This window comes from Lepidochelys olivacea, assembly GCF_965140295.1.
Source record: "Lepidochelys olivacea isolate rLepOli2 genome assembly, chromosome: 1".
NCBI classification, from domain to species: Eukaryota; Metazoa; Chordata; order Testudines; family Cheloniidae; genus Lepidochelys; species Lepidochelys olivacea.
In genome coordinates, this window is record NC_140411.1 from 249,988,090 (window position 1) to 250,003,483 (window position 15,394).

A 15,394-nucleotide genomic window follows, 5' to 3' on the forward strand; every position below is an offset into this window, starting at 1 on the left:
GAGACTAACAAATTTATTTGAGCGTAAGCTTTCATGAGCTATAGCTCACTTCATCGGATGGATTCAGTAGAAAATACAGTGGGGAGATTTATATACATAGAGAACATGAAACAATGGGTGTTACCATACACACTGTAACCGGAGTGATCACTTAAGATGAGCTATTACCAGCAGGAGAGTGGGGGGGGGGGAAACCTTTTGTAGTGATAAGGTGGGCCATTTCCAGCAGTTGACAAGAACGTCCGGGGAACAGTGTGGGGTGGAGGCGGGGAATAAATATGTGGAAATAGTTTTACTTTGTGTAATGAGCCATCCACTCCCAGTCTCTATTCATGCCTAAGTTAATTGTATCCAGTTTGCAAATTAATTCCAATTCAGCAGTCTCTCCTTTTGAGTCTGTTTTTGAAGTTTTTTTGTTGAAGTATTGCCACTTTTAGGTCTGTAATCGAGTGACCAGAGAGATTGAAGTGTTCTCCGACTGGTTTTTGAATGTTATAATTCTTGACGTCTGATTTGTGTCCATTTATTCTTTTACGTAGAGACTGTCCAGTTTGACCATTGTACGTGGCAGAGGGGCATTGCTGGCACATGTGGACACCATCGTAGGGCCTAATCACATTGGTATGTGCAGGTGAACAAGCCTCTGATAGTGTGGCTGATGTGATTAGGCCCTACGATGGTGTCCGCATGTGATATATACCATCATGCGCCAGCAATGCCCCTCTGCCATGTACGTTGGTCAAACTGGACAGTCTCTATGTAAAAGAATAAATGAACACAAATCAGACGTCAAGAATTATAACATTCAAAAACCAGTTGGAGAACACTGCAATCTCCCCACTGTATTTTCCACTGAATACATCCGATGAAGTGAGCTGTAGCTCACGAAAGCTTATGCTCAAATAAATTTGTTAGTCTCTAAGGTGCCGCAAGTACTCCTTTTTCTTTCTACTTTTGTAGAATGTTCTCATAAGCTGATGGGTTTTGTTAAAAAGTGGGTTGTGGGAGCAAAGGTGCAGGGGAGTTTTGAAAAACTGCTGGATTTAATAACTTTGGAACAGTTCTTAGACATTGTGCCTGACCATGTGAGAGCAGACTGTGTGATAGGGACCCTGAGTCAGTCCTACAGGCTGCAGAGATAGCAGATGCCCATACCCAAAACAGGGCTCAGGAAGGGTATAAACCCCAGGGGAAAATTAATCACCAGGTTCCCCAGTTCAAGAGGAGGGAAGGATTTAAAAGTAAACCTGGCCCTGACTATTATAAAAGAGCTCCTGGGGGCCCAGAGGGTAGGAACTCTCACCACGAGAATAAACAGGCTGAATGCTATCACTGTGGTGTGCTTGGCCACATGAGACCAGATTGCTCAACCCTGAAGGGCAGCCCAAAACCAGCAACCCCAAATGCCGTGGCAAATGCTAATCCTGTTGTTATAAACTCACAGGCAAGCCACACAGAGCCCAGCGCTGGTGCCCTGTGTGCAAATGATGTTTCTGTGGTGTCTGAAGAATTTGACCTTAAAACTCATTAAAGCTAAATATGGGAAAAATAATGCAGATTTTATTAGCAGTGCAGAAGTGAATGGAGTAAGGTGTATGGCATGGAGAGACGCCGCAGCAGATATTACTTTGGTTAAAGCAAGTCTTGTCAGGGAGGAAGATTATTGGCTAGATGAAAGTGTAACTGTTGTAGCCCTATATGAGTATTCTGTTAGGGTGCCTTTGGCTAAAATCCACCTTAAATGGAAGGGATTTGAGGGCACCATGGTTGTAGGAATGAAGAACACAATCCCTAAGGATCTTATGATTGGAAATGATATTAAAGCTATGTTCAGTCAAGTTAACACAAACCAGGCACAGGAGAGGATTAATCCTAAAGTTGTGTATATGGAGGGCTTTTCCAAAAATTTGTCTTTGGAAAGTAGCTGTTTGTCTGTGAATGAAGTTTCTGAATGTCTGTCTAATATCTCAGAAGTGAATCTGGAATTAGATCAAGCACAGAAAGAACTCATTGGTCAGGACAATGTTTCTCAGGAGCAGATTAAAGTGGATGGTCAGGTTGAAGCCCTAACTGAGGAAGGAAAGGGTAGATTTTTGATGGGTGATGGATTGTTGGCTAGTACAGCTTGTAAAAGTGAACCGGAAAAGGGTACCTTTGATTTGCTGGAAGTAGCTCAGGGTAGTGAGAAGAGCAGCAGTTTATCTGTGGGGAGTGGCAATGTGCCTGGTAAGGAAAGTTTGGATGAGCCTAGGCAGCCTTATGGGCTGATGGCTTTGTCTAGTCAGCAGTTTGGGAAGGCGAGGATAGTGGAAGATGAGTGTCCCTATACCTTACCTGTTAACCTGTATGGAGAATTGTGACAGTGAAGGAACTGTGCCTGTGTCTGTCAGGGGTATTGACTTGCCTATGGAGGGAGCTACCCCAGTCTCCAAGCAGTCGTCTGTGTACAGCCCTGTGTGCTGGGACAAGGGAAATGAGATCCCACATTTGCGGCACTTGCAGCCGCATTGGGAGAGGTGCATTATGGGCAGCTATCCCAGCATGCAAGTGACTGCAATGTGCTTTTCAAAGAGGGGCGGGGTGTGGAGTGTGACAGGGAGTGTGTTGTGTGTATGTGGGGGGAGAGAGAGTGGGTTTTGGGGCGGGGGCTAAGAGCATGTCCACATGCTGTCTTGTAAGTTCAGACAGCAGCAGACCTGCCCCCCCTCCCCTCCCCACCTCCCTCTCTCACACACAGCATTCCACAATTATGGTTGCTTTGTCTCGGAGCAGATAAGCAGAAATGGAGCTTTCAAAGGGCCTATCCGCATTCCTGCAGCGATTCCAAAACAATGAGAAGAGTGGCCACTTGACTTAAGGGGATTATGGGACGCTTCCGGAGGCTGATCAGAGCGCAGTAATGCAACACCTCGTTCACACTGACGCCCGGGCATTTCAGCCAAGACACAACAAGTGTTAATCTTCTCGCCGAAGTGGAGTACCAGGAGCGCTCTAGCCATGGAGTCAGAGCGCTCTACGTGCCTTGCCAGTGTGGACGGATAGTGAGCTAGGGTGCCCAGGGCTCCTTTAACGTGCTCTAATTCGCAAGTGTAGCCAAGCCCCAAGACTCGCCCAATAGTCTGGTTTGAACCAGAATTTCATGTCTGAGGTGAGTGCTCTCACTGTCAGGCTAATGGCTATTCTGAGGCACATGTACACACTGTATCCTTCCATCTCCCCAACCAGCCCTAGTTATAACCTGCAGGTAGATTTGCAGTCAAAAGATGGTTGTTGCTGTGTATTTCTCTTCTTCCACTATTCCCAGGGTAGGTGCTTTGCCTATTTAAAGAAACGAACCAACCCCAGAACACTTTGCCATTTAACATCCATCAGCACTTTTAGTGGCTATAGCATATTTAGTGCCAGGCATGTCTGCCTTAGGAGACCTTAGCAGTAAGATTTTCACTGCGGAGGTTCATTTAATGGAATCTTTTTTTAAAAAAATATTGGACAGAAGAGGAAAAAAAGAACCCGTGGAGTAACCATGGGATGGGGATTTCCATAAACATTTTGCTTTTCTGCCCTAGGGTTCAAGTAAGAAGTAATGCATCAGCCAGTAACCCAGAAAAGAGGGAGGGAGACAGACTGGGTGGTGAGCATTAAGCGCTCCAAATTGGATTGTGTGGCTGAAAATTTGAGATGCGTCCACTTTACTTTCGTCCTGTCAAACATACAAAGCATCACAAAGGCATCTGCACATGTGAAGAAAGACAGAGGAATTCTGTGTTTCTCCTGTCCCACTAAGTTCTCTTTGGTAAACTGGCTCACAGCCCAAAGGAGGAATGTTTCCATAGCTGGAATTCAGAATGTGTGGTGGGTTTCAGTGCTGTTTTGCAACACTGCTCCCACTGAATGGTTTTCTAGTTTGATTTGGCTAGCCAATGTTGACACGGCTAAATCACAAGTCTTCCCACCCATGCAGTGTTTTAAATGTTTGTATAGCACAGTGTATTGACACTTTTTTTATTTGCATAAAAGAAACTGTGGGAGGGAAAGGGAGTGTTAACTAGCTGAAAATTGGCTGGTAATACTAATAGCTACTGTTAATATTCCCAGAGCCAACTTTATAGCAGTGTCAAAGATATGCTTTCTAGAGAACAATTCAGCCCGGGTGGGGCAGAGGGGATGTATTAGAGCAGTATTCACCAACCAGTTGATAGCCATTGACTGGTTGATCCCGGAGACTCTTCCGGTTGATTGCGATCTCTGGCCGCTAAAAGTCTGGTGGCGCAGCAGGGCTGCAACTAGGGCAGGCTCCCTGTCCACCCTGGCCCTGTCCACCCTGGCCCCATGCCGCTCCTGGAAGCGGCTAGCATGCACCTGTGGGGAGGGACAGAGGTCTCTGCTTGCTGCTCCTGCCTACAAGCACCACCCCCACAACTCCCATTGCAACCAATGGGAACTGCGACCAATGGGAGCCGCAGGCGCAGTGCCTGCAGAGAGGGGCAGCACGCAGAGCCACGTGCCCCTCCCCCACGGGCTGCAGGGGGGAGTTAGCCCCTTCCAGAAGTGGCGTGGGGCAGGCAGGAAGCCTGCCTTAGCCCCACTGCACCGCCAGGAGCTGATCGAGGTATGTACTGCCTGGCAGGAGCCCAGCCCTGAGCCCTCTCCCGGAGCCAGCACTCCATACCCCTTCCTGCACCCCGAACCCCCTCCTACATCCCAATCCCCTGCTCCAGCCCTGACCCCCTCTCCCGGAGCCAGTACCCTGTACCCCTTCCTGCACCCCAACACTCTGCCCCAGCTCGGAGCCCCCTCCTGCCCCCAAACTCCTTCCCAGAGCTTGCACCCCCACTCTCTCCTGCACCCCAATCCCCTGCCCCAGGCTCAGCCTGGAGTCCCCTTCCAAACCCCTCAGCGCCAGCCCAGAGCCCACACCCTCTCTCGAACCCCAACCCCCAGCTTGGTGAAAGTGTGTGAGGGTTGGGGAGAGCGAGCGACTGGGGGTGGGGAAATGGGGGGGAGGGGCCTCGGGGAACAGGTAGGGTAGATCCTAGGTTGCAATTAAATTCAAAAAGTGATCTGGTGCATAAAATGCTTGGCGACACTGTGTTAGAGCTAGTAGATGTTAGTTAACAGTAACTTCAGGGGGATTTTTCTTGGTTGACTTTGCAGCTGTGAATAAAGGCGATCTTACAGTAGGGAGTCAGTCTCACCCTTCATAGCTTCTCTAGACCAAGCACTTTGCTCGCACCATGGGCTCCTTGCATTCTTCCATTCCCAACCACAAACTCCCTGTGCACCACCTTCCCATCCCCTCTATTCCCTGGGCACCTCACAACCTCCCCACTGGCAGCAGCTCTCTGTGCGCACCAATTCCCCATAAGGAGTTGTGTATCCCATTGTTCCCCATTGCATGATTCCCACACGCTCACTTGCCATAGGGGAAGTCTCCTCTGTAGTGCCTCCTGCTGGCCGAGCAAGGCCCTGCAGGCACATTTTCCTCAGTTTCCTCGAATGGGGGTTTTCAGAAATAGCCACTCGCCTCCAGAAGCTTTACACAATATACCCCTTCTCCTGGGTTCGGTTTATACAGCTTTTCCCAAAAGCACCCCTTGTCAGGGGTCTTCCCAACCTTCCTCCTAGGGGTTGGGGTTTTCAGTCGGGGCATGCCCTTTGTTTCTTACCTCAGGCTGGCTGTGACTTTCCAGCGGCTCCTTCAGCCAATCCCTGTCTCTAAGCAGCCCACCAGGGTTCAGCGAGTAGGCTGCCTCCTCCCGCTGGTGTCTGTGCTGAGAGCTGAGTCAGGATGTATGCATACAGCCCTCTTTCCCAGAGCTGGCTCTGGTTGCTTGGGAGAGAGGGGAGCTGTCTTGCCCTCTTAAAGTAATAACAGCACAGGTTTTCCGCAAACACAGACTTCCCTCAGGACCACTTCCTCTCTTCCCATACCTGCCTCTGTCATTTTCCTAGACCTTTCCATTCTAAACCTTAAAGGGCCACACTACAGAATGGGTGGGATGACCCTTAGGCCCTACTATCCTTAAGGGTTCAGATCCCACATCACAAAGGTCCATGGCAGGGGCTCTGTGTGTGCCCTCCATCCCTCTCTTTTCTCCCATTCCAGGGTCACATAATCTCCCTCCTTGCCAAGGGTGCTCTCTGCCCCATTCCCTCTCCCACTCCATTCCCACCTTCTTCCCAATATCAGGGCTTCTGTGTAGCCTCTATTCTCCCATGGCATGTGCTCTGTGTATCCCCCATTCCTCCTCTCTGCATAACAGGGTCCCTTATTCTCCCCCCAAGGTGGGGACTCTATGTGAACCATCTTCCTCCCTCCCCCCCCCCATTTGCCTTGCCTCCCACATCAGGTTCCCCAGTCTCCCCCATGACAGCTCTGGCTGCCCCCATTCCCTGTTCACATCTCCGCCTGTATAACAGGGGCTGTGTACATGCTCCCCCTCCTTGTTCTTCTTGGTGAGATAAATCAGGGTATCAACATGTTAAACTCTTTCGGGAGAATGTGTGGGGTGTTATGCAGGAAGGCACTAGGAGGTGTCATTAACCAGTTTTTTGATCTAAAGACAATGGCAGAGGTGTTTGAAGCTGTGGCTGTGCTAATCAAATGGCAGGGGCTCCATTTGTCCCCCCCTTCGGTTCTATCTATTGATGCCTAAACTATTCCCATACATTTTGAAATAGATCGGATGTGGAATTCACAAGTTACTGTGTTATCTACAGACAGGCAAACACAGAACTGCCATTGAGTTGAGTTTAAGGCTTGGCCAGTGACAAAGTTGGAAGGAGCCTCTTGAGTCTAGTCCAGTGGTTTTCAAACTTTTTTTCTGGGAACCCAGTTGAAGAAAATTGTTGATGCCTGCGACCCAACGGAGCTGGGCATGAGGGGTTTGGGGTGTGGGAAAGGCTCAGGGCTGGGGCAGAGGGTTTGGGTGAGGGCTGTGGGGTGGGGCCGGGAATGAGGAGTTCAGGGTGTGGAAGGGGGCTCGGCTGGGGCAGGGGGTTGGGGTGTGGGAGGGGGTCAGGGCTCTAGGCTGGGCGTGCAGGCTCTGGGGTGGGCCTAGGGATGAGGGGTTTGGGGTGCAGGAGGGACTCTGCGTTTGGGGGGGGACTCGGGGTTGCGGGGGGTCAGGGCTCTGGGCTGGGGCCACATATGAGGGGTTTGAGGTGCAGGAAGGAGTTCCAGGTTTGGGGGGGCTCAGGGCTTCCAGGTTTGGGGGGGCTCAGGGCTGTGGCAGGGGATTGGGGCATGGACTTACCTCCGATGGCTCCCGGTCAGCAGCGCAGCCAGGGTTCAGAGGCAGGCTTCCCGCCTGTCCTGGCACCACGGACTGCGCTGCACCCCGGAAGCAGCCAGCAGCAGGTCCGGGTCCTAGGCGGAGGCACGCAAGCGACTTCACACGACTCTCGCCCACAGGCATCACACCCCCAGTTCCCATTGGCTGGTTCCTGGCCAGTGAGAGTGCAGAGCCAGTGCTCAGGGTGGGGGGCAGCGTGCAGAGCCCCGTGGCCCCCCTGCCTAGAGGCCAGACCCGCTGCTGGCCGCTTCCGGGGCGCAGCGCAGTGTCAGAGCAGGTTGGCACTAACCTACCTTAGCTGAGCAGCACCGTTGACGGGACTTTTAACGTCCTGGTCAGCAGTGCTGACCAGAGCAAGGCGACCCATTGCCGTACATGCCGCAACCTAGCACTGGGTCGCGACCTACGGTTTGAAAAACACTGGTCTAGTCCATTCCCCTAGTTTTTAGCAAGCACTGCACACTCCTTCCTTGCTTTGGTTTCTCTGATCTAGCTGTAAGTCTCTAAGTAAACTGTTACATTCTTTGACTTGACCTTAGTGTCAGAACCCTTTCACTAACCATACCTTGCAACTGTAGAAGGGGGAGGCATGGGCAGGCATGAACATCAGTCTGCAGATGGGGATGGTGAGGTGCAGAGAAGCTAAGTGGCTTGCCTGATGTTGTACATCACAACTGTGGCCAAGATGGGACTAGAATATAGGGCACAGGACTGGTAGGCAGGAGGCCCATCTACTGGACCTCACCACCCCATAATTTCTAAGCTAAGCTTCCCCTTTTCCAACTGTGTTTCCCTTTTTCCAACTGTGTAAGTCCACTTTTTTTTGTATATGGCCTCTCATTGACATCTTATTGGCAAAGGAAGAGCCATTTAAATTCAAAATCTCACACTTGGCTCCAGCAGATGCTGGCAAGAGACAGATATGTGAACGTGAACTATTGCTTTAAGATCACTGGTGCGTGTAAGTCATATGCCAGCAGCAAGTAAGATTCTTGTGATCAGTCTGTATGGTGCAAAATAGTTCATTCACTGAGCGTCTTGCAATCTAAGTTGGACAAATATGAGTAGGGGATGGATGACAGGTCAGGGAGTGGGGAGAGAGACGCTTGGGGAGTTTGTCTGCTGATGGGCACCCTTTAAGAACCGAGACAGACAGGACCTAGGAAGTGCATGTGAAAGAAGTAGGATTGTGAAGGTGCTTGGGGCATGAGAAAGACTGTTCCAGGCATTACTGGTGCCGGGGAAGGAGAAGCTGATAAGATGGGCCCAGAGATGTGCAGAACATTAAAGGTGAGGTTAGAGACTTGAACTTCACTGGGAATGAGTGTAATAGCATTGTACCACTTGCTGCGTTCCAGCTACTTGCTGAACATTGTTTTATACGTGAGCTTTTCTTAAAATGTTTTTTTTCCCTCTTTCCTTTTAAGTGAGAAGAGAAATGACCTAAACTAACTTCCAGCTTTTGAGGCCAAGGGCCAGAAGGAGGGCGAGGCCAGAAGTATGGCTATGCCTGGGATTTTGCAAAGGCAGCCTGCAAACAGGTCCCTTGTGTCCCATTGCACTCATCACCACATTGCTGTGTTTCTGCTTACCTTCTTCAGGTAGGTTGGCCGCTCCTGGATCTGCATGACATTTGTCCAGTTGCGTTTGGGGGTGCATGTGTGGAGGGAAAGGAAAGGAGAATAATGAGAAGATCTGACCATTGGTTCTATAAAAAGCCAAGTAGTAATGATGTGTGGAGGGAGGCACAGTGTCAGTAATGTTGTGCCGGGGTTTCCTGTGCATTCAAATAACTAAATGCATATTCCCTGTGTGAATACTGACATAAATCAGTGGTTTTCAACCTATGGTCTGTGGACCCCAGAGGGACCGCAGGCTGTATCTAAGTGATCCATGAAAGGTGGTTGTTACCATAGAATAGTGGTCTTCAGGGCCAGCTAAAAACTGTTTGTTTGTTTGTTTGTTTGTTTTTGGTGGAAGTTGAAGCACCCTAATGTGCAGTTAGATACTTTTAATGCCCCTGTGGTCTGTGGCCCCTGGGGGTCCTCAGACTATTTCTAGGATTTTCATATGGGAGCGCAGCTCCATTCAAAATTTATTAGGGGTCCACAAATGAAAAAAAAGTTGAAAACCACTGACATAAATAGTACTCATGATGGACTTCTTTGACCCGTCCATCTCACTGCATGCAGAATTACACAACAGAAGAGTGGAAGCAAGTGGAGCCTTCCAAAAGCAGGGGAAAATAAACCCTCAGTCCCAACAATGAGCACATTTAATGAGCGCTCTAATCAGTGGGAAGTGCTCTGCCATTGCTGTTGGTAGCTGTCTTCTCCTCACTGCATTCTACACACAGCGATTCATGCAGAGTTCTGGAGGAGAGAGGATATCTGATGTGTCTTTAAACAAGAACTTGTGGTGGTGATTAGCTGGGAAAGTGTGTGTGTGTGTGAAGTGTATAACCATTGGTGAACATTTCATCTCCCCCCACCTTAAAAAAAAAAAAAAAAATCCGTCCCTCCAAATTGAGACACTGATCACACTCCTAGGCCTGGTATTCCTCCCCAACTAACAACAATCAGAGTATGTAACTGCACATTAGGGTGCTTCCACTCCCACCAAAAAATAAAGAATAGGTTCTTGGCTGGGCCCTGAAGCAGACTGTGTATGGAATTTTGGGTCCCTTTCGCTTTCTGCTCCAGTGAAGATCTGTCAAAATTGTGTGTGTTCACTCTCTGTCTTGCAGTTACTCCCTGCTCCATGCTTCCAGAAAGACATTCAGCAATGTTAAGGTCAGCATTTCCAGCCAATGGACTCCTTCCTACCTAAATACCACGGCCCTTGAGCTCCACCCATATGAGGTGAGAACAGTCAGGACTATCAACCTAGCTGGCAAGTTTTAATACAGACACATGAATGCTAGTATGTGAATGGCCCAACTCAAACTCTGGTGCAAAAGAGATTTCTTTTTTGCCAGAGATACCCCTGGCTACTTGAGTACTTGCATAGGTGGGAGTCTCAGGTGACTTAAAACAGTAAATCCCACACTATAGTCCTTGGACCACCAGTGGTCAGCAGAGCCTTTCGTAGTGTGCACAGAGTGAAACTCCCATTAATGTGCAACACAGGCGGGATAGATCTCTTGTATTAGGAGTGCAAGAACTGCCCTATTGGATCGGACCCGTGGTCCATCTGATCCAGGTTCCTGTCTCCAACAATGGCCAGCACCAAATTCTTTAGAGCAGTGGTCTCCCACCTGGGGTGCGCGCACCCCACTTTGTGCACAAGACCATCCCTGGGGGGTGCGCAGCAGGAGGAGCACTGCCGAAAGTCTTTCCCTGCAGCTCTTTTTTTTTTTTTGATTCCCTTGAGCTGGCCCTGGGTGTGCGCGCTCCAAAAAGTTTGGAGACCACTGCTTTAGAGGAACATGCAAGAAACCTTATAAATAGCCTGCACATAAGGAAAACTACTTCCTAACCCCATTAGTTAGAGGTTGGATATTACCCTCCAAACCTCTTGGGTGTTGTTGTTTCTTTAAATCCTTGCTACTGCAACCTTGAATGTTCTTACTATAGGAATGTCCGTTCCTTTGTTGGATTCTTGGCTAAAGGATAAACCATAAAAATCATAGAAATATAGGACTGGAAGGGACCTCAATAGGTCATCTAGTCCAGTCCGCTGCACTGAGGCTGGACTAAGTATTATCTAGACCTGTGGTTTTCAACCTTATTTCATTTGCGGACCCCTAAAAAATTATAAATGCAGGTGTGGCCCCTTTGGAAATCTTAGACATAGTCTGCGGACCTTCAGGGCTCTGTGGACCACAGGTTGAAAATCACTGATCTAGACCATCCCTGACAGATGATTGTCTAACCTGTATTTAAAAACCTCCAATGATGGAGATTCCACAACCTCCCTAGGTACTTTGTTCCAGTGATTAAATACCCTGACAGGACGTTTTTCCCACTGTCTAACCTAAATCTGCCTTCCTGCAATTTAATTCCATTACTACTTGTCCTGTTCTCAGAAATTAAGGAAAACAATTTATCACCCTCCTCTTTATAATGTCCCTCCTCGGTCTTTTCTTCTCCAGACTAAACAAACAGTTTTTTCAATCTTTCCTCGTTGGTCATGTTTTCTAGACCTTTAATGATTTTTGTTGCTCTCCTCTGCACTTTCTCCAGTTTGTTCACATCTTTCCCAGAGTGCAGTGCTCAGAACTGGACACAGTATTCCAGCTGAGGCCTTATCAGTGCTGAGTTGAGTGGAAGAATTCCTTCTCATGTCTTGCTTATAACACTCCCAGGTGCAATCCAGACCTGTCACTTCCTGCCCTGCAATCTTGGGTGCCTCACAGTGCTTTGCTGTTGTAGCTCCCAACCTGGGCCACTCACAAACAGCTAAACAGCATTCAGATCACACTCTGTGTGTGTATAGCTACAGCCCTGGTCCAGCAACTCTGACTCCAGTAGCCTGTCAGCAACACACCAGCCACACTCAGGCTTCTACCAGCCTTGGTTAACATGTGCAGGGTGGACCCCAACATTCCCCCAGTCCTGAATTTTCCCAAAAACTTGCGTTCTGCACTGTCCAGCCTTCTCCTGGGCAGTTCAGAAATTAGAGGTTTGTTGCACCTGTAAGGGGGCTTTATACAACAGTTTGCTACTTTAACTGGAGTTCCCCAAACAGTTCAGTTTAAACACAGCACTGGATTAGTTTTGATTTTAAAAAATAAATAAAACACGTTTGTTTAACTACGAAGACAGAGATTTTAAGTGAGTACAGCTATAGGGTATTAAAGTCAGAAATGGTTACAAGAGAAATAAATATAAAACGCTTCCTAGTAGCTAAGACTTAACAAACTAGACTTGGCTCCAGGTAATATCTTTACCACATGTTCCAAGCAACATAACTGACCAAATTCTCAAGGCAGGATTTGCCCCCACACTCCAAAGGGCTGTTTCCTTTGTCATCTTAGGTGAAAGAGTGCAAGAGAGGGGGAGGGAGAAAGAAAGATAGAATCCGTGAGGTCTTTTTGTCCCTCACTTTTATAGCCCAGAGTAGCCTCAGTGTTAGTCTGTAGTCGCAAAAAGAAAAGGAGTACTTGTGGCACCTTAGAGACTAACCAATTTATTTGAGCATAAGCTTTTGTGAATGATGAAGGGAGCTGTAGCTCACAAAAGCTTATGCTCAAATAAATTGGTTAGTCTCTAAGGTGCCACAAGTATTCCTTTTCTTTTTATAGCCCAGTCACCCTTTGAAGTGCATTTTCATGAGAGTTACGCTAGATAAAGTTCCTTCTCCCTGTGAAGAGGGAGACATGGAATCTTGTAGTGAAAAAAGTTCCATGTTGTTTGTTAAAATGCAGATCAATCTTTTCCTGCCCCCCTTCATTGCCAAAGAACGGCCACTTGACCAGTGATTGCCAGTGAGATTTGATGACACCCGCTAGAGCTGTCAGCTTCTCCTTTGTCTTTGAGAATCAGGATTTTTCCAGACTTGTCTGGTAAATGCATTTCAGTCATAATTTCAGTTTACATCCATAACTCTTAATATACGCGTTTTATAGATATACATTTCACCATGATATTATTGACCCATGAGTTACTACTTTTCAAATGATATGAGGAATATTGTGTACAAAGATTATTACAGTGGTGTGATTATAGGAATTCATTCAGTCGCAACATCTCAGACAGATATATATTTTTGCAACAGTATTATAATTTTGACTCTTATTTAGTTTGTGATCCCCTATAACCCTCAGATCCTTTTCTGCAATACTCCTTCCTAGGTAGTCATTTCCCATTTTGTATTTATGCAATTGATTGTTCCTTCCTAAGTGTAGTATTTTGCATTTGTCCTTATTGAATTTCATCCTGTTTGTTTCAGACCATTGCTCCAGTTTGTCAGGATCATTTTGAATTCTAATCTTGTCCTCCAAAGCACTTGTAATCCCTCCCATCTTGGATGCCTTTGTGTAATAAGTGTAAAATGTAAAGTGTAAACTTTTGGATTGCAATCTGTCTGGTACGGGGACCTTAGGTTTTTATTACGTTATCGTAAAGGGTCTAAAACACCTGTGGGTGCTGTAAAATGAAGTATTGTGGATATATATTCTACCCATTAATCAGTATTTAACCACTCGTTCCTGATTTGCTCAGCATTCTGAGCTAGCAATATAGTTTATTAATAGACTGACAGATGGCAGTCTGATGCCACTACTGACCTCTAGTGGCAGCAGTAGTTTTCTTCAGTGGCTTTACCTTTCATTATTACATATTTTTTACACACTGCATTATTTTGGAAAACATAACTAAATAGAAGACACATCTGTCAGCTGCTGCCTGGTCAGATCACGTAAGCTGAATAAGGCTAGGTGTGACCAGTACTTGGGTAGAAGGCACTCCAAATACAGCCAGGCCTGTCCTGACTGAAGGCAATGAGATGTGTGGAAGCATAGCTGTCATTTATTATTACAATAGTGCTTAAGGGCCCCAATCATGGATCAGAGCACCATTTTGCAAATGCATAATTAAAAGGTGGTCCCTGCCTTGAAGAACTTGATCTATGGCAAAAACTGAAATGGAGTTGATGAAAGTTGAGCATAGGAAATGTCCCCTTTAAGGTTGATTTTTTTTTCTCTTTCTCCCCTTCCCCCTTAATTAATTCCTTCTTCTCTTCCTTCAAATCCATCTTCAAAGCTTGGTACTTTCAGCTTGTGTTCCGTCACTAATCTCAGCTCTGGGACTACTGATTCTCTCCCTGTGTCAGATCACTTTGAAACTAAAATTGAACTCCAGTTTAAAAACAAAATTGGAACAAAACAGGTAATCTGAATGCTCTGTAAATATCACTTTCCCAAGAACAGTGTATCTTTTCCCCCTGATTCCTCTGTTCTCTCCCTCTTCCTGGTCATTTCCTGTTGTGTTACCCGATTAATGTAGATTGTAAGATCCTGAGAGCAGAGGCATTATATATAAAGCAGCATGTAGATTAGCAACATTGTTACCATAAATATTAATTGCAGTGTTTCTCACTGGTGGTGTGCTAGAAGTTAGTTGAGGTCTCCAGCAAGAAAAAGATGCTTTTCATAGAATTTGAAGTGGAAGTTCATCCTGACTCAATCAATTAGCTAAAGTATTTCAGAGATGGGATATTACTGGAGCAAGGTATTTCTTGTGTATTATAGGATGAGATCTGTCTCTTTCGAAGACTCATGATTCAATTGCTTCTCTTTGTAGCTCTGGAACAGTAGCCATTTATTTCCCAATGCAGAAGATGCCACTCTTTTCCTGGGGACGTTGGACACTATCTTTCTCTTTTCCTATGCTGTGGTGAGTAAAACTTAATCACAGCTGCCAAAGTTTGGGTGGGAAGGATGGTGAGGGTGACCCATCACGTTTGAGAGTGGAGGGACAGGATCTGCTCTCTGCTCCTGACTAACACTAAGGGTTTGGGAAGTGAACAGATTCCCTTTGGCTGCATTATTTTTGCCCTCACCTCACACTGATATGTTACATCTTTTAAGGGGTCTGCAAATAGGTTTAAGAGAAATCCATCTACTTCAGAATTACATGCTGAATGCTCCAAATAGCAATGGTGAAAGGCAGTCAGCATATAATCTGCTTTAAATTTACCTTCTCTGTCCTCCCAACCGCTTTCAGGTCTCCTAGAATCCAGCACAGTCTCCAGCACCACACGCTAGTGGCATGTCACATCCACCACGGAAGTCTGACATAGCAAGGAGCCAGACAATAGAGGAGTTTGGGGAGGAGGGTTGTAGGATCAAATAAATGCCTTTTGCACTGGTGTGTTGCACAGATTTAAGGAGGCTTTTTCAAGTGGTTTTGTATCATGCAGGGTAACAAACACTGCAAAACACACTTCCTGGGCACTTCCCCCAATACTCTGGCTCCTTACTGAAGTCTGCTGTAGTAATGATGTGACATTGCTGTAGTAATGATGTGACATTACATGTACATGTGGTACAAGCTGGAATGTCTCTCAGGTGCATGGCAATTTGTACTTCAGGAGGCTTGAAAGGAATGTGGAAGATGGGGAGCCTATATTTAAAGTAAAATATTTCCTGATACATT

The 15,394-nt window shown here is 47.0% G+C and overlaps 1 protein-coding gene across 2 annotated transcripts in view; it reads left to right on the plus strand.

Annotated features, from left to right (window-relative positions):
- Nucleotides 1-15,394, plus strand: part of SLC37A3 (solute carrier family 37 member 3) — a 47,126-nt gene that overhangs the window by 4,897 nt on the left and 26,835 nt on the right. For both annotated transcript variants that reach the window (XM_084646663.1, XM_084646662.1), the window contains exons 2-4: nucleotides 8,723-8,896; nucleotides 10,042-10,156; nucleotides 14,540-14,632. In XM_084646663.1, coding sequence (XP_084502789.1) covers nucleotides 8,796-8,896; nucleotides 10,042-10,156; nucleotides 14,540-14,632 — 309 coding nt within the window. In that variant the 5' untranslated portion in view covers nucleotides 8,723-8,795. The remainder of the gene's footprint in view (nucleotides 1-8,722; nucleotides 8,897-10,041; nucleotides 10,157-14,539; nucleotides 14,633-15,394) is intronic.